This window comes from Protomyctophum bolini (genome assembly GCF_963924005.1).
Source record: "Protomyctophum bolini genome assembly, chromosome: 10".
Taxonomy (NCBI): Eukaryota; Metazoa; Chordata; class Actinopteri; order Myctophiformes; family Myctophidae; genus Protomyctophum; species Protomyctophum bolini.
The window spans coordinates 27,351,827-27,366,164 of NC_137871.1; the positions used below are offsets into that span (position 1 = coordinate 27,351,827).

At 42.1% G+C, this 14,338-nt stretch overlaps 1 protein-coding gene across 1 annotated transcript in view; it reads right to left on the reverse strand.

The window, feature by feature from the left end:
* The window catches only part of inppl1b (inositol polyphosphate phosphatase-like 1b), a 40,542-nt gene that overhangs the window by 12,333 nt on the left and 13,871 nt on the right, over positions 1–14,338 (reverse strand). Inside the window, exons 9-18 of the mRNA XM_080774785.1 lie at positions 13,364–13,507; positions 12,558–12,672; positions 11,405–11,505; positions 10,832–10,934; positions 9,768–9,964; positions 6,691–6,808; positions 5,326–5,422; positions 4,697–4,838; positions 3,921–4,020; positions 2,712–2,800 (exon numbers count right to left, since the gene is read on the reverse strand). Of these exons, the coding sequence (XP_080630911.1) occupies positions 2,712–2,800; positions 3,921–4,020; positions 4,697–4,838; positions 5,326–5,422; positions 6,691–6,808; positions 9,768–9,964; positions 10,832–10,934; positions 11,405–11,505; positions 12,558–12,672; positions 13,364–13,507 (1,206 nt within the window). The remainder of the gene's footprint in view (positions 1–2,711; positions 2,801–3,920; positions 4,021–4,696; positions 4,839–5,325; positions 5,423–6,690; positions 6,809–9,767; positions 9,965–10,831; positions 10,935–11,404; positions 11,506–12,557; positions 12,673–13,363; positions 13,508–14,338) is intronic.

A 14,338-nucleotide genomic window follows, 5' to 3' on the forward strand; every position in this document is an offset into this window, starting at 1 on the left:
TAGCGTCCCAATTCTGGGCATGTCATAACATGTGAACATTAGGTGAAAATACACAATCTCACCGTAAACTTGTAGGTCAGCAAGTATAGACCCCTGGGGGACCCCGGTCGACTAACAAATTATAATAGAGGGTATGGTATGCGCGTGACATCATCATCAAACCCGGAAGTTATGCAGGAAGGCCTACCGAGTGGCAAAAAAATACTTTCTGGCCTTGACAGCCCATACATCCACGCAGAAAAGTCCTATCTGATTGCATTAAAAGACGTTAAAAAATGTAAACACACTTTGTCGCTTTGCCACTCGATTTGCCATTCACTTTATGCATGCGCATACAATAATAATATATAAATTAATTATATTAATATATACACACACCGTAGGGTTTAATTGGTTAAGAAGGTCAACATGAAGTATTTTATTTGTGTGTTACGCATGGCGTGATGTGGAGATGCGCGGTTCCAGTTATGCCACATATTATACCAGACTCTTTCAACTTGTGAGGTAATTCTATTCTCCTTCTATTTTTAGCGGCGATGGCAGCTGCTGTCAAAACCCTGTCCCCACGGACCCTCTGTAAAGTGGATTTAGTTACACATAAAAATAGTCACCCATATATGGTTCAAATGTTTTAGAGGACTTTGACATCATGCAGAATATATGTATCTAAAAAATGTGCATCGCAATATCTCAGTCTGTGAGAAGTGAGAATTAATTCTGACGTTTAAGTGACTCGGATAAAGACGCACAATGTACTGACTAAGCAGTGTTGACTTTGTCGACTAAAACAAAAAAGAAACACAGTTCGTCGACTACCTTTTTTCACTGACGAAAACTAAATGGAAACTAAGGTCACATTCATACCAGAGAGCTTTGCTGCGATTAAAACGAATCCTGCTGCGCATTTTCAGAAAGTGCACTTCGTTTGGCAGGTGTGAAGGCTCATTCGAATCGTAATGCGTATCAAAGAACCGCATTATACTCCGAGCAAAAACGGGGGTTTCGCTTCGCTTCCAATCGCACTTGATTACGATTCGGTGCAGGTGTGAATGCAATCCGCAGTAAATAAAGGAAATGAAGCAAACAATGTGGCGGGTGAGGAGCTGAACACAGTTGGAGACGGAGAAGGCATATTTTACGCAGCGCAAAGATGTCCCATTACTGTGGATAGACGTGGTCGAATGAGGAGACTGAAGCCCTGATCGAAATGAGGACGAGTACATTAATCAATTGCTTACGAAAACACATAAACACTAGTCTGCAGTGCAGTGTAATAGTATTATAGCCTACAGAATATTCTGTCTGTCTGTGCGTGCCGTAAACATGGAGTGCTGTCACTGTGTGGGGACTAGTGGGGAGTAGGAACTTTCATCTCAATAAATAATAAGTCATTTCACACAGGTTGCATGCTGAAAATAGCTGATCTACAAGCTTGTAAATCGGCTATTTTCATCAAGTGTAAAATCAGCCATTACGATGGCATCAAGGCCCGCCAAAATACAGTTTAGTCGACTAAATCAACTGTAGATTTAGTCGACTAAAACCTTATGACATTTAGTCGACTAAAGCTAGACTATAACACTAAAACATTCCAGGTGACTAAAATGTGACTAAAACTAAATTAAGTTTCATTCCAAAGACTATGACTATAAGTAAAATTGAAATTTGCTGCCAAAAACAACACTGGTACTGAAAAGGGCTTTGTACATCTCCCTTTTGTTTATTTATTTTATATCTCTCATTTAGTGCCCGTGAGATAAAAGAAAATAAAAAGTCTCAGAGAGAGAGACCTGCACATGGTAGCAGCCATAAAAAAAAAACATTGCAACAACACATTCAAATTCAACATAAATTGTGCAACAAATTTTTGAAGAAAAGTAATAATAATATCTTTATATATCACACTGCGTCGGGACCCAAGGTTGGGTTGTGGACCAATTTTGATGGGTCCCTTTAAGTTTTTGTTTGCTACATGTTTTGAATTATTACTGTTTTTTCAAATATTTTCAAAAAACATTCCTAAAATAGCAAACATTTAAATCATGAATTAAAGACAAAATTCAATGTCTTGTTTCTCAGTAATTCATGAAGAAATCAATGAAAAGAAAATCTAAGAAATTCTATACATTGTTTTAAGAAGTAGTGAACATAGCCTATCTATTTTCACTATAGTTTGGGTTCCGGGGTGACATCAAATGTCTCTTTTGGGTCACAGGCTAAAAAGTTTGGGAACCACTGCTTTATATGATGCTCTTATTATGCAGCTGTAGCTCTGCCCCCATTTAGGCCTGATGTCGACATTTAGAAAATGTCTTCTGAATCCCGACAGTTTTCTGAAATACCTATGTTTCTATATCAGTCGTTCTCAAACATTTTCATGTCAAGGACCCCAAAAACTTTATGTATTTGGTCTCCGAACCCCATCTGAAAATATATTGTTCCAGGGACCCCCCCAGAAGCAAAGATTTGAGTTAAAAACGTTCGCTCTGAAAGAATATATATTTCACGACTTTTCTAAAATAGCAGATATACAACCTCGTAGCGTGGCACTCGGTGCCGTGCTATGAGCTTGTAGATCTGCTATTTTCCAATAGCTAAAACACCAAAAGGGGTTCCCATCAAGAATGGGTTTACTGACTCTCTCAGTATGGTAACTGAGAGAGCAGACATAAATAGTTCTATAGGCTGACCGAGAAGGTGAACTGACTCACCCCAGAAGTCTTGTACTTCTGCCATAGGTAGCAGTCTCTGGAGCCCCGCTCATAGCGATAGGTGGGTGGAAATGCGATCTTCTCTTCCTCTTAACCATGACAAATAGAGGGAGAATGTACAAATGGAAAATTGTTGAAGAATAAGGGAAAGGATTATACGGTCAAATTACGCCCATGGGTCAGACTGCATCTGAAAATACTTGATGCTGGTTCTGTTTAACTGTCAAGTGGAGTTATCCTTTTCATGAAATGACCTGAAGTACTGTAGGACCGTATCTCATACTTTTAAGCAGGACAAAACTTTTCGCCCCAAAATAATGTAATTACAGAATTTGATGCATATCAAAAAGAAAATCTATGCTAATTCTCTCTTAAACATAACCGGTAGCTTAATTAACAACAATGTACACTTACAGTATAATATGTTTTCATCCGAGTGACTTCGTCAGTTCTGCTAATTAGTCGGGCGTGTGAACAGGTGAGAGTCACATGAACCCTATAGCATCCCTATTATAGGATGAACATTTGGCGAAAATAGCAGCTCTGCAAGCTCACAACCTACAGTCTATGCTCACAAGGCATCATGCTGTGAGCTTGTGGATCTGCTATTTTCGACAATTCACAATTGTGAATGGTGTGAATCTGTATGAGATGTTAATATAAGCCCTGCAGCGTGTTCCTAATTCCTATGTCAATGTGGTGTTGACATTCAAATGTGGGAATTACCACACCGGATAGATATCCAGTACCATGTGTAAATATGTAGATAATTTGTTTGTTTTTATTGATTTGCATATCTTTGTTCCGAACAGTCCGAACCACAATAGTCTGACACCCTAACTTAACCTGCACGCGGAAGCCACGGGTGAGTCTTAACCGGCCACGCATGTGTCTTAACTAGCCACGCATGTGTCTGTTGGGAAGCTAGGGTGAGTCTTAGCCGGGCCACGCATGTTGGACTGTTGCATGTCAGACTGTTCGGACCAACATACAGTATACGCTCCCTCTGAATGTAGCTTAAATGATTTGTAACTTGTTTAGACTTCGACAAATCGGATTCCAATCTGGATGTGGCACAGATTTGTCTGCCAGACGTACTCCCCTATAATACTATTCAATAATATTCTATCTGGACAGTGGATATGACCCACACAGACATATCTGAAATGGATGGAGAGAGCAACAAGCGAGGGCGTTACTCATACTCACTAAAATTGAGAAAGGCCTTCCTCTTGTGCCTCTCCCTGGTCAGCTGGTCCGCGCACATGAGTTCCTCAAATTCCCTTTTGGACACATGCTTCAGAATGTCCTAGGGAGTGTGAGTGGAGAGCAGTAAGTAAATGTATCAATAATGTAGAAATACAAAATAAAGTTTAATTCAAAGTTTAATTGAATAAAAGTACAGAAATATTGGTATCAAAATGTACTTAAAGTACCAAATGTATGTTTTCAAATGTATAAATTGTATATTAAAAATCATTTGGAAATAGCAGATATACAAGCTGATTCACCACAAGCTCAAGCTTATCATGAGCTTGTAGATCGGCTATTTTCAAATGGCCGAAATGTATATATAGGGTTGTGGTTACCGTATGTTTTGTAATAATAATCTAAACCAAAGTAACTACGGTAACAAATAATTGTAGTGGAGTAAGTATTGAAAATTGAAAATACTCCACCTGAACACCCACCCAGGTCCAGTCTGTAGTTACCTGAACACCCACCCAGGTCCAGTCTGTAGTTACACCCAGGTCCAGTCTGTAGTTACACCCAGGTCCAGTCTGTATTTACACCCAGGTCCAGTCTGTAGTTACACCCAGGTCCAGTCTGTAGTTACACCCAGGTCCAGTCTGTAGTTACCTGAACACCCACCCAGGTCCAGTCTGTAGTTACACCCAGGTCCAGTCTGTAGTTACACCCAGGTCCAGTCTGTAGTTACACCCAGGTCCAGTCTGTAGTTACACCCAGGTCCAGTCTGTAGTTACCTGAACGTCCAGGTCCAGTCTGTAGTTGAGGTCTCCACACCAGAAGAGGTGGGTGAAGCGCAGGCTGAGGTCAAAGGAACCCAGCTGCTGCTTGTCACCCAGAGACAGCAGTCTGAGGATGTCCACAAAGTTCTGGTTCCTCCTGGGACGGAACAATGGGGAAAATATATGGTTCTCAAACGTTTTCATGTCAAGGACCACCAATGAGCAGTTGAGATGAATAACAGTCTACGTCCACACTAATTATCCATAATGTATAAATTATGGATAAGGGATCAGGAAAGCTATAGGAGAGGTCAGAACAAATTATGGACTTGGATTAGGTTATTCGTCTCAACTGCTTGGCCACGGACCGACCATCCGAAAAGGTTTTGTGTCGGGCACCCCATACAAATATATATATATATATATATATATATATATATATATATATATATATATATATTTATTTATTTATTTTTAAACATATTTTCCTAGCCAAAATAGCCAATTTATAACTCACAGCGTGTCATGTGAGCTTGTAAATTGTCTATTTTCAAATAGAAAAAAGTGGTTCAAATTATTTTCTAATTCATAGGTTATGAATGTATAAGACATTATAGCTTCACAATTAAAAAACAAAGGTGTACCTAATAACTTTGTCACTGCCAGAGGTCAGGTGGCAGTTGACGAACCCAAGAGAGGTTCCGTTGAAGAGGAAGGACACGCCGACCGCTCCCTTGTTTCCTGGAACAGAAAAAAATAATACCCACAGAAACCAGAATTAAGATCAACATATTTTCTTCCTGTTAATGACGTGCTGGTGTTTTTGGCCGCGGGCCATGTTGTGGTCAGCTATTTGTCACCGTGACTGTCTGTCTGTCTGTCTGTCAGTGGCCTGCTGTGTGGTTATCTGTGCTGAGGTATTTGTGTTGGTGAGGTCATCATGTGACTCTGTGAGTGTTGTGTAGAACAGTGGTTCTCAACTCTTTCAGGCCGGGACCCCCCTTCCTGAGAAGCACTTGGAATTGTAGGAGTTGAGGCATTACATTTTATTTTATTTTTATAATATTAATATATTAATATTAATATATTAGCGCCCCTCACTTCACACGGGTGTGATTTCTTTTGACTCAGTTCCACAGATAAATATTGTGAAAATAGCAGATCTACAACCTAATTTGTAAAATTTGGCCAATGATTGACTAGTTTTTATAATATAGTTTGTTGATTACGTTTGATGCAGTAATTGGCTTTTTTCTTTTCTTTTTTTAATTCTTTCTCTTCTTTTTTTGGTATTAAAAAGGTCTTAAAAGTCCTTTACTTGTCACGTCACTGTCATCTGAGGACCCCCAAAAGTCCTCAGAGTGGAGAACCACTGGTGTAGAAGTGGGATGGTGAATGTAATGTACCCACCCAGTGTATTCCCCAGGCCAGTAGGATGGTGAGTGTATGTACCATTGTACCCAGACTACCCGCCCAGTGTATTCCCCAGGCCAGTAGGATGGTGAGTGTATGTACCATTGTACCCAGACTACCCGCCCAGTGTATTCCCCAGGCCAGTAGGATGGTGAGTGTATGTACCATTGTACCCAGACTACCCGCCCAGTGTATTCCCCAGGCCAGTAGGATGGTGAGTGTATACTGTATGTACAATTGTACCCAGACTACCCACCCAGTGTATTCCCCAGGCCAGTAGGATGGTGAGTGTATACTGTATGTACCATTGTACCCAGACTACCCGCCCAGTGTATTCCCCAGGCCAGTAGGATGGTGAGTGTATATGTACCATTGTACCCAGACTACCCGCCCAGTGTATTCCCCAGGCCAGTAGGATGGTGAGTGTATACTGTATGTACAATTGTACCCAGACTACCCACCCAGTGTATTCCCCAGGCCAGTAGGATGGTGAGTGTATATGTACCATTGTACCCAGACTACCCGCCCAGTGTATTCCCCAGGCCAGTAGGATGGTGAGTGTATACTGTATGTACCATTGTACCCAGACTACCCACCCAGTGTATTCCCCAGGCCAGTCTTCACACTGGCTGTGCTCACGTGGCTGACTCGGCTCTCATGCTCTGGCTTCACGAACACAGCCAGCCTCATGTTCCAGAGGGACTGCACTGCCACCTGCAGGACAGAGTCTTGCATTACAAGAGGTGACGAGAATTTTGACATTTGTATTATTACTAGAATCCTAGTTACATTGCAGCACAATATGGGAAGAAGGAAATTGCGAGTTGACAGACTCCACTTCATGTTTCAGCTGTGTTTTTAAACTCAGTAGTGTGCCCTGCACATGTAGTAACGGATGGGTTATAAATTATTATAATAACAGAAAGTGTTTTTTATTTCTCATAAATACGCAAACATGGTGAAACAACTACAGTCACAGAGAGCAGTGGCAAGGTAGCTGCTGCCTGCTAACGATGCAAACAACAGCCTTGCCTGTCGTGTGTGTGTGTGTGTGTGGGGGGGGGGGATAGCACTAATTTTCGACATTTTACTGTGTCATAAATATTTACATCTGTAGCCTATATTGTGATTACATTTGACCGTACATTTGACTCTTGTGTTATATTCTTGTGAAATATTCAGTAAAGTATTGTGGTGAAATATTCACCCCAAGTTGATAAGATATGCAGAGAATATAATACCAAGAAGCCCCAGTTTGAAATGCATTAGGCCACAGACCCCCATTTGATACCATTTGCTCTCTGGGAAAATCAGGGTCCATTTGGTTCCATTTGTATGCTCTTGGAGTATGATGACTGTGCTAACAGTATTATCATCAAATATGTCTCAGTTTGAAGATTCAAAAAAACATATTTCATATGTGTGAGCTTGTAAAGTCGAACGTTCAACCTAGAGACAGTGTTGCCAAGTCTGATCATTATAAGCTACTTTGGACTTGTTTATCTATTGGTAGTCCTTGACATGGAAATGTTTGAGTTCCACTGCTCTGAAACAACATTAGACAACAAAGTGTGACAGTCAACACTATAATTGATTATTTTAAGACTAATTTCCGGACCATTTCTGATTTACCTACTTTGAACTGGCCTATTAACATTTTTATAGACCTGGTTGCTTGTTTCACTCTCACATCCACGATATGTGGCAACCCTGGTCCCTGGTTTGTTTTGCGTGTGGATGTTGTTTTGTGTTGCTTTAGCATCTTTAGCACAGTATCTATCACAGGGTGCAGCAGCTGCTGCTGTCATGAAAACGCAAGTTTCTGTCCCAGAAGCTCACGTTAGGTCTGCGCACACTGTACGTTGCTATGGCAAGCTGTCATCAAATGCTGCTAACGTTGTGGTCAGCACTGTTAGCATGTGTGCTATCAGGCAAAAGCTGAGATAGATATAAAACTACTGGCCAAAATGTCATACAAAACACAACCCCTCAAATCGGAATGTGATTGTGACCTACAGACCATCATGATTTGCTTGCTGGACCTATAAATAATTTATTTGCATTAAATTGCCACTCGCCTTAGCCTGCATGCCTATTCCTGTGTGTCTCTGTGTGTGTGTGTGTATGTGTGTGTGTGTGCGCGTGTGCGCAAGACAGACGTGCGTGTGTGTGCAGGCTGAGAGCTGCTGACTGTGATTGACGTGTGAGCTGGATAAATCAGTGAGAGTTGGAAAAAGCGCACGCAGAGCCAACTCGCAGGCAGTGCCTCAGGCCAGATGCCTGAGAATCGGCACAGGATTCTCTGGGTCACCAGTGTTGGTGTGACACACACGGCTTCCACATTTAGCTTCATACTGGGTGAAAGTGGCGTTCCAAAAATTATTTTTCCCCTCGGAATTCTTATTCACAATGAGATGGAGTTGAGGTGTTTGTGTTTGCTTGCTGGAGCTATAATTAATGTATTTGCATTAAATGTCCACTCGCGCATCGAAGTAAAAAGCAAGATGGCCGATTGTGAGACTGAAAAGTAGCTGTGGGGGCGGGCCTGGAGGGCCTATGAGAACACGGAGAAGTGTTGCCAGGTTTGCGAATTGTAAGCGAGTTGCAGTGTGTGTAAGTAGCGTGGTTAAAGTCCTTGTTTCTGCCGCTGTTGGGGCAACAGAACATGTCGACCAGTTTCTGTCAACCGCTTTCCACGTGACCAACTCCACAATTGTTAAATTAGATTATTATGACATTTAATTAGGAAAAGCTGCACTATAAGGGGGCACTATAAGCAGTGGCAGGTGTCTTTATTCTTTTTTTTCACAAGGTGAATATCTCAAGACAGATCTCTGGCCACACTACACACAAGTCACAAAATAATAATAATATTAAGAAGGGTAATTATTAAGCATTACAGTTCAACCTTCAACTGTATTATCTATTCTCTTCTTGACATGTAGTGAGTTTCTCAGTCAGTGGGGATATTTAACCACCAGGTGGAGATGGAAAGGAGGACAGCAGACATGAGGCAAGGGATTTACAATTTCAGTCGCTCGTAGTAAAGTGACATAAACAGTATGTCAGACAGAAGGTTATTAAATTAAGTGGTCAAGGAACTAGACCAGTAGTTACCAAACATTTTAGCTCTTAAAAGTCCTTAAAGTGTGACAGTGAAAATAGCCAATCTAAATGTCTGAAATGCTTTGGAAAAAAGTTTAAAGAATGTGAAAACATTTTGGAATAATTATTTCAATAGGAAACGTTAAAAAAAGAAGAAGCTATAAAGCAATAAAAAAAAAGTCTAACTCATGAGACAACATGACGTAACGAGGCACATTATGACGTACATTTTCCCTTTATTGTCAAAAACAAACATTGAACTAAAGACAAACATTAAACCTTATAGGGGTCCTGACTCTGCCACTGAATGGAGAATATTGATGACAGTGACAGTACAGTGCAGACAAAAACCAGGACGATTTGGGCCGTGGCTCAGCGGTCCAGGCACCTTGGCCGGTAGTCAGAGTCTGGCAGTGTGCCGCGGGTTCAACTCCCGATCCCGACAGCCTTTACTGCATGTCACTCCCCCATCTCTCTCCCCATGTCCTGTCAACCTACTGTCTGTCCCTCTATAAAAAATATAAAATAAAGGTGAAAAAACAGGTCGATTTGATCATTGAGGCCCTACTTGTTTGTAGTCGACGTGAGTGTAGCTGCGCAGGGTGGCCTTGACGAGCTCCGTCCACTCTCTCTCTCCCTGGGGGTTCTCCTGAGTGCCCAGGGCGTACACGTCATGAGGCAGCAGCGCCGTGGACTCGTCCGGGGTGTGTCCCAGACCGCAGCACGTCACCCAGGACTGGAGGCTCCGCGGGGGAGGGGAGCTTCCTGGATGCACACAGACAACCAGTGGTGGGAAAAGTAGTCAATTGTTTTTACTTAAGTAAACGTACTAATACAGCAATTCAGAATTACTTCGTTACAAGTAAAAGTACGGAATTGAAAATGTGCTTGAGTAAAAGTACAAAAGTATCGGCATCAAAATGTACTTAAAGTACTAAAAGTAACAGTACTGATTGTGCATAATGTCCCATTTCACAAGTTCAAAATGTGTGCAAAATCTGCGTTGCGACGCATTGTGTGAGCTTGTAGATTGGCTATTTTCAAATGGCCGAAATGTATAGGGTTGAAGTGGTTAATGTATGTTAAATTTAAATCTCCAAAGTAACTAGTAACTAAGTTTTCAAATTATTGTAGTGGAGTAATTTTGGCTCTGAGATGTAGTGGAGTAGAAGTAAAAGTATTGGAAATTGGAAATACTCAAGTGACAAACAGTGAACACAAATACCTCAAAATTGTACAGTAGTACAATACAGTACAATACAGTACCTAAGTAAAAGTACTTTGTCAAAGGAAAGGTGTTGCTCGTCAAAAATAACTGATTTTGTTCTAAAAATAAAAATTATAGGTGGACTTCATGGTAGCTCATTTGCATTGACAGGTCTTTCCTTGTTTGTCCTCACAAGTCCGACTTTAATTATATCTCAGAGTCCTGCGGTTTGTTTTCTCACAAATGTCACATGTGAGATGACTAGATAGATAACTAGACACTAGACACTTTACCACAAATTAAAAGTCTGAACTCTGGACTTTTAAATTGTATTTAAGGGGTGTCATTAGGGACTATAGGCTAAGGCTACTGCACCGACCACCAGAAAGAAAATGTGTAATGTGTAATTTCCACAGTTATTTTACCCATGTTCCAGGTGCCCACAAACACTGAGACTGAATCCGGTTCAGTCAGCTGGGAGTGTCTGGTCTTCATCAGCTGGAGCAGTTGGCAGAAGGCCTCCCTCTTCTGGAAGAGACAATACTCAATCACACACTGTGGAGTTCTGGCTTTCTAGAACAGTGGATCCCAAATGATTTAGGTGCGGTTGTTTTCTTCTTTCTTCTCAAACAAACTAACATACAATGCACGTGTATACATAACGGGTTACATTTCTAAAGTGACCATTTGAGGACTTTTAAGACCTTTCCAATACCTCAAATGAAAAGAATAAACTACAAGACCATAACTACGTCTAAGCCGGTAACCAACAGATTATAATATGAAAATTAAAATGGACAAACATGCATTGGCCAAATTGCCAAATATTACCTAAGAAAGAGGCAAAAGTTTTGAAGCCGTTTGTTGTGAGTGTGTGTGTTAGTGCCTCAACTCCAACGGCCTGAAATGTACCCCCCCTTCTTTCCATGCCATAACCGAAGGCAGCATTCAGGAGAATTGCCTTTTTTCCCTACGTCCGAGCCTTCTCTCTCACGTACCCGGGCACTCTCGAACGTCAGCTCTCGGGGAGTGTTGTGCTGGCTGTCCACCACCATGCGCAGCTTGGCCGGACTGCTCTGGAACTTGATGAGCTGCAGGACTGACACGCAGAAGAAACGCACACAATTCTAGTTAGACCAAAAATTTAAAAGGTATCTTTCCTTCAAGTTGTACTGCTTGATTCCCAAAGGTGTAAATTGAAGACTTGAAAAGAAAAAAGGAATCCAAGGCACTAACTACCATCTTGGCTAATTAGTCACCCTTAAATACAGCCAGGTGGTGGGTGTGATCCAATCATGTCATTACATCATTATGATTTCATTGGCATATGAATGATTTCATTTTGATGACACATTATTATTTATTTTTTTCTTAAATTTTTATCCCACGATTTTTGTAACCCATTCTTCACCCCTTATCAATTAACAATTATCTAATGTGATCCTGGGCTCTACACACCCTCCGCCAACCTAGTCCCCATATATGGGGGACATGGAGAGATCAGTGTCCAAGTTGCTCCTTTACACCTGACAGGGGGGAGTTTCCCTGGTTGGACGTAGCGCGTGGAAGGAACATGTTATTCCAAACAGTTCCTTTCCCCTCCATCAGGCGCCCCGGCTGGCCAGGGGGAGGCAGTTTAGAGACCAGGATTACTGCATGTTTTTGTGAGGGTACCTACCCTAGGGACACAGGGAGAACATGCAAACTCCACACAGAAAGGCCCTTTCGCCAACCCCGCCTCGGGTATGGGCACTGATGACGTGGAGGAGGAAACACGACACCAGCACCCACAGCGCCCGAGCAGGAATCGAACCCAGGACCTTCTAGCTTCTAGCTGTGAGGAGCACGGTGGCACATGTTTATTATTATTATTTAATTGGCATTGATTACACATCATAATTCTAGGTCATCATTACTCATTATGGAGAACAGTGGTTCAACAGTGGTGTTGATTTTATCAGCTAAAACTATGACGTAAAAAAATGTTTGTCAACTTTTTTCACTGACGAAAACTAAATAAAAACTAAGCTATATGGTGACTAAAACAATGAAGGGTCCCCCTTGAAAATGAGATGCTGCAGCTTAAAGGGCTATCCCTTCAATAAAAATAGAAACCTAAAATCAAACCCTGGACATGGCATTGGTTCTTACTCCGGTCGTGCGAGACTGTCTCCACACCAAACGAGCCAGTCTTCCTGTCAAAGAGCAACACCCCTGTGTCCACATCCACAGAGACTGTCTGCCTGCCGTAACGTACCATCTTCACCTGCACACGCACGCACACACACACACACACACACACACACACACACACACACACACACACACACACACACAAAATATAAATATCATTAACAGAAAGTGGATTTACAACCAAAGAGGGGGTTCCACGGGGTCCCCAGCTAAATTTGTTAATACAGCAACACAATCATTATAATTATTTATAACCCCTTTATCCATATTTTATACATACAAAAATAGCAGCTATACTGTACAAGCTAGCCTTGTACAGTTTGTCCAAAGGTACCCCAGAAACCTGCTGAATGACTGACCTGAAAGGAGTGGACGGGCAGTGAGTGACCTGTTGACTGACTGACCTGAAAGGAGTGGACGGGCAGTGAGTGACCTGTTGACTGACTGACCTGAAAGGAGTGGACGGGCAGTGAGTGACCTGTTGACTGACTGACCTGAAAGGAGTGGACGGGCAGTGAGTGACATGTTGACTGACTGACCTGAAAGGAGTGGACGGGCAGTGAGTGACCTGTTGACTGACTGACCTGAAAGGAGTGGACGGGCAGTGAGTGACCTGTTGACTGACTGACCTGAAAGGAGTGGACGGGCAGTGAGTGACCTGTTGACTGACTGACCTGAAAGGAGTGGATGGGCAGTGAGTGACCTGTTGACTGACTGACCTGAAAGGAGTGGACGGGCAGTGAGTGACCTGTTGACTGACTGACCTGAAAGGAGTGGACGGGCAGTGGCCTGTTGTTGCTGTGGCTCTTCACAGCAGGAGCAGGGCTTGGTTCTGGTTGGACGGGTGGTGGCGGAGGTTGCACTGCCAGATTGTGATTGGTCACCGCATCCTGGAGCGCTTTGAGTACCTCCAGACAGAGACAAGAGGGCGGTGTTAAAATACAAGCCTCTCTCGTCGTCTAACAGCAAAACTGTGTCTTCAAGCATGCAGGGAAATCGCCTGCAGGGTCCTGGAAGTCATTACTCTATGAATCGTCTCATATAAGTTGGTCATTTTTCTTCTTTTTTTTAAAGGTTTTCTGAGCTCAATTGCATCCACCCCGTTTTCTGGGGTTTTCTGGGGAGTGTTGGCTGGGATGGGAGGATGAGTAGGACTAAGGCCCTATACGTCCTCTCTGGGGGGGGTAACTACCTGACAGTGGGGAGTGTTGGCTGATGAATGAATATCAACATCCTAATACAACCTAATACTGGGGGGTCAAATCTTGACAGGCAATTCCTGCTGTCAAAATATGACCCCCCCAGTCAAAAAACACTTTGTTTGAAATAGACACTCATGCTTTCCAAGGTGTGATTTGGGGCCGTAGATATGAATACAAAATCAATCAATCCAGTCCAATACTTATATAGGGAGGCGGGTGAAAAATCAATATCAGCATCTTAAAACTAAAATGTTGAATTGTGGGTTTGAGCTCACATGGCCTTTTCATGTAAATAAATCAAGCCACCTTAATTTAAGTGGCATATGCAACAAAATAATAATTAAATATTCTTTAGGGGCATGTCATGTGATCTACCTGCACAGCCTTTGTGATCTACTGGTAGATCATGATCTACCTTTTGGGCACCCCTGAACTAAAGTAACTAAAATAATTGTAGTGGAGAGACAATATTTGTCTCTGAAATGTAGTGGAGTAGAAGTAAAATGTACAGTACATAACATTTATACCATTGTATAT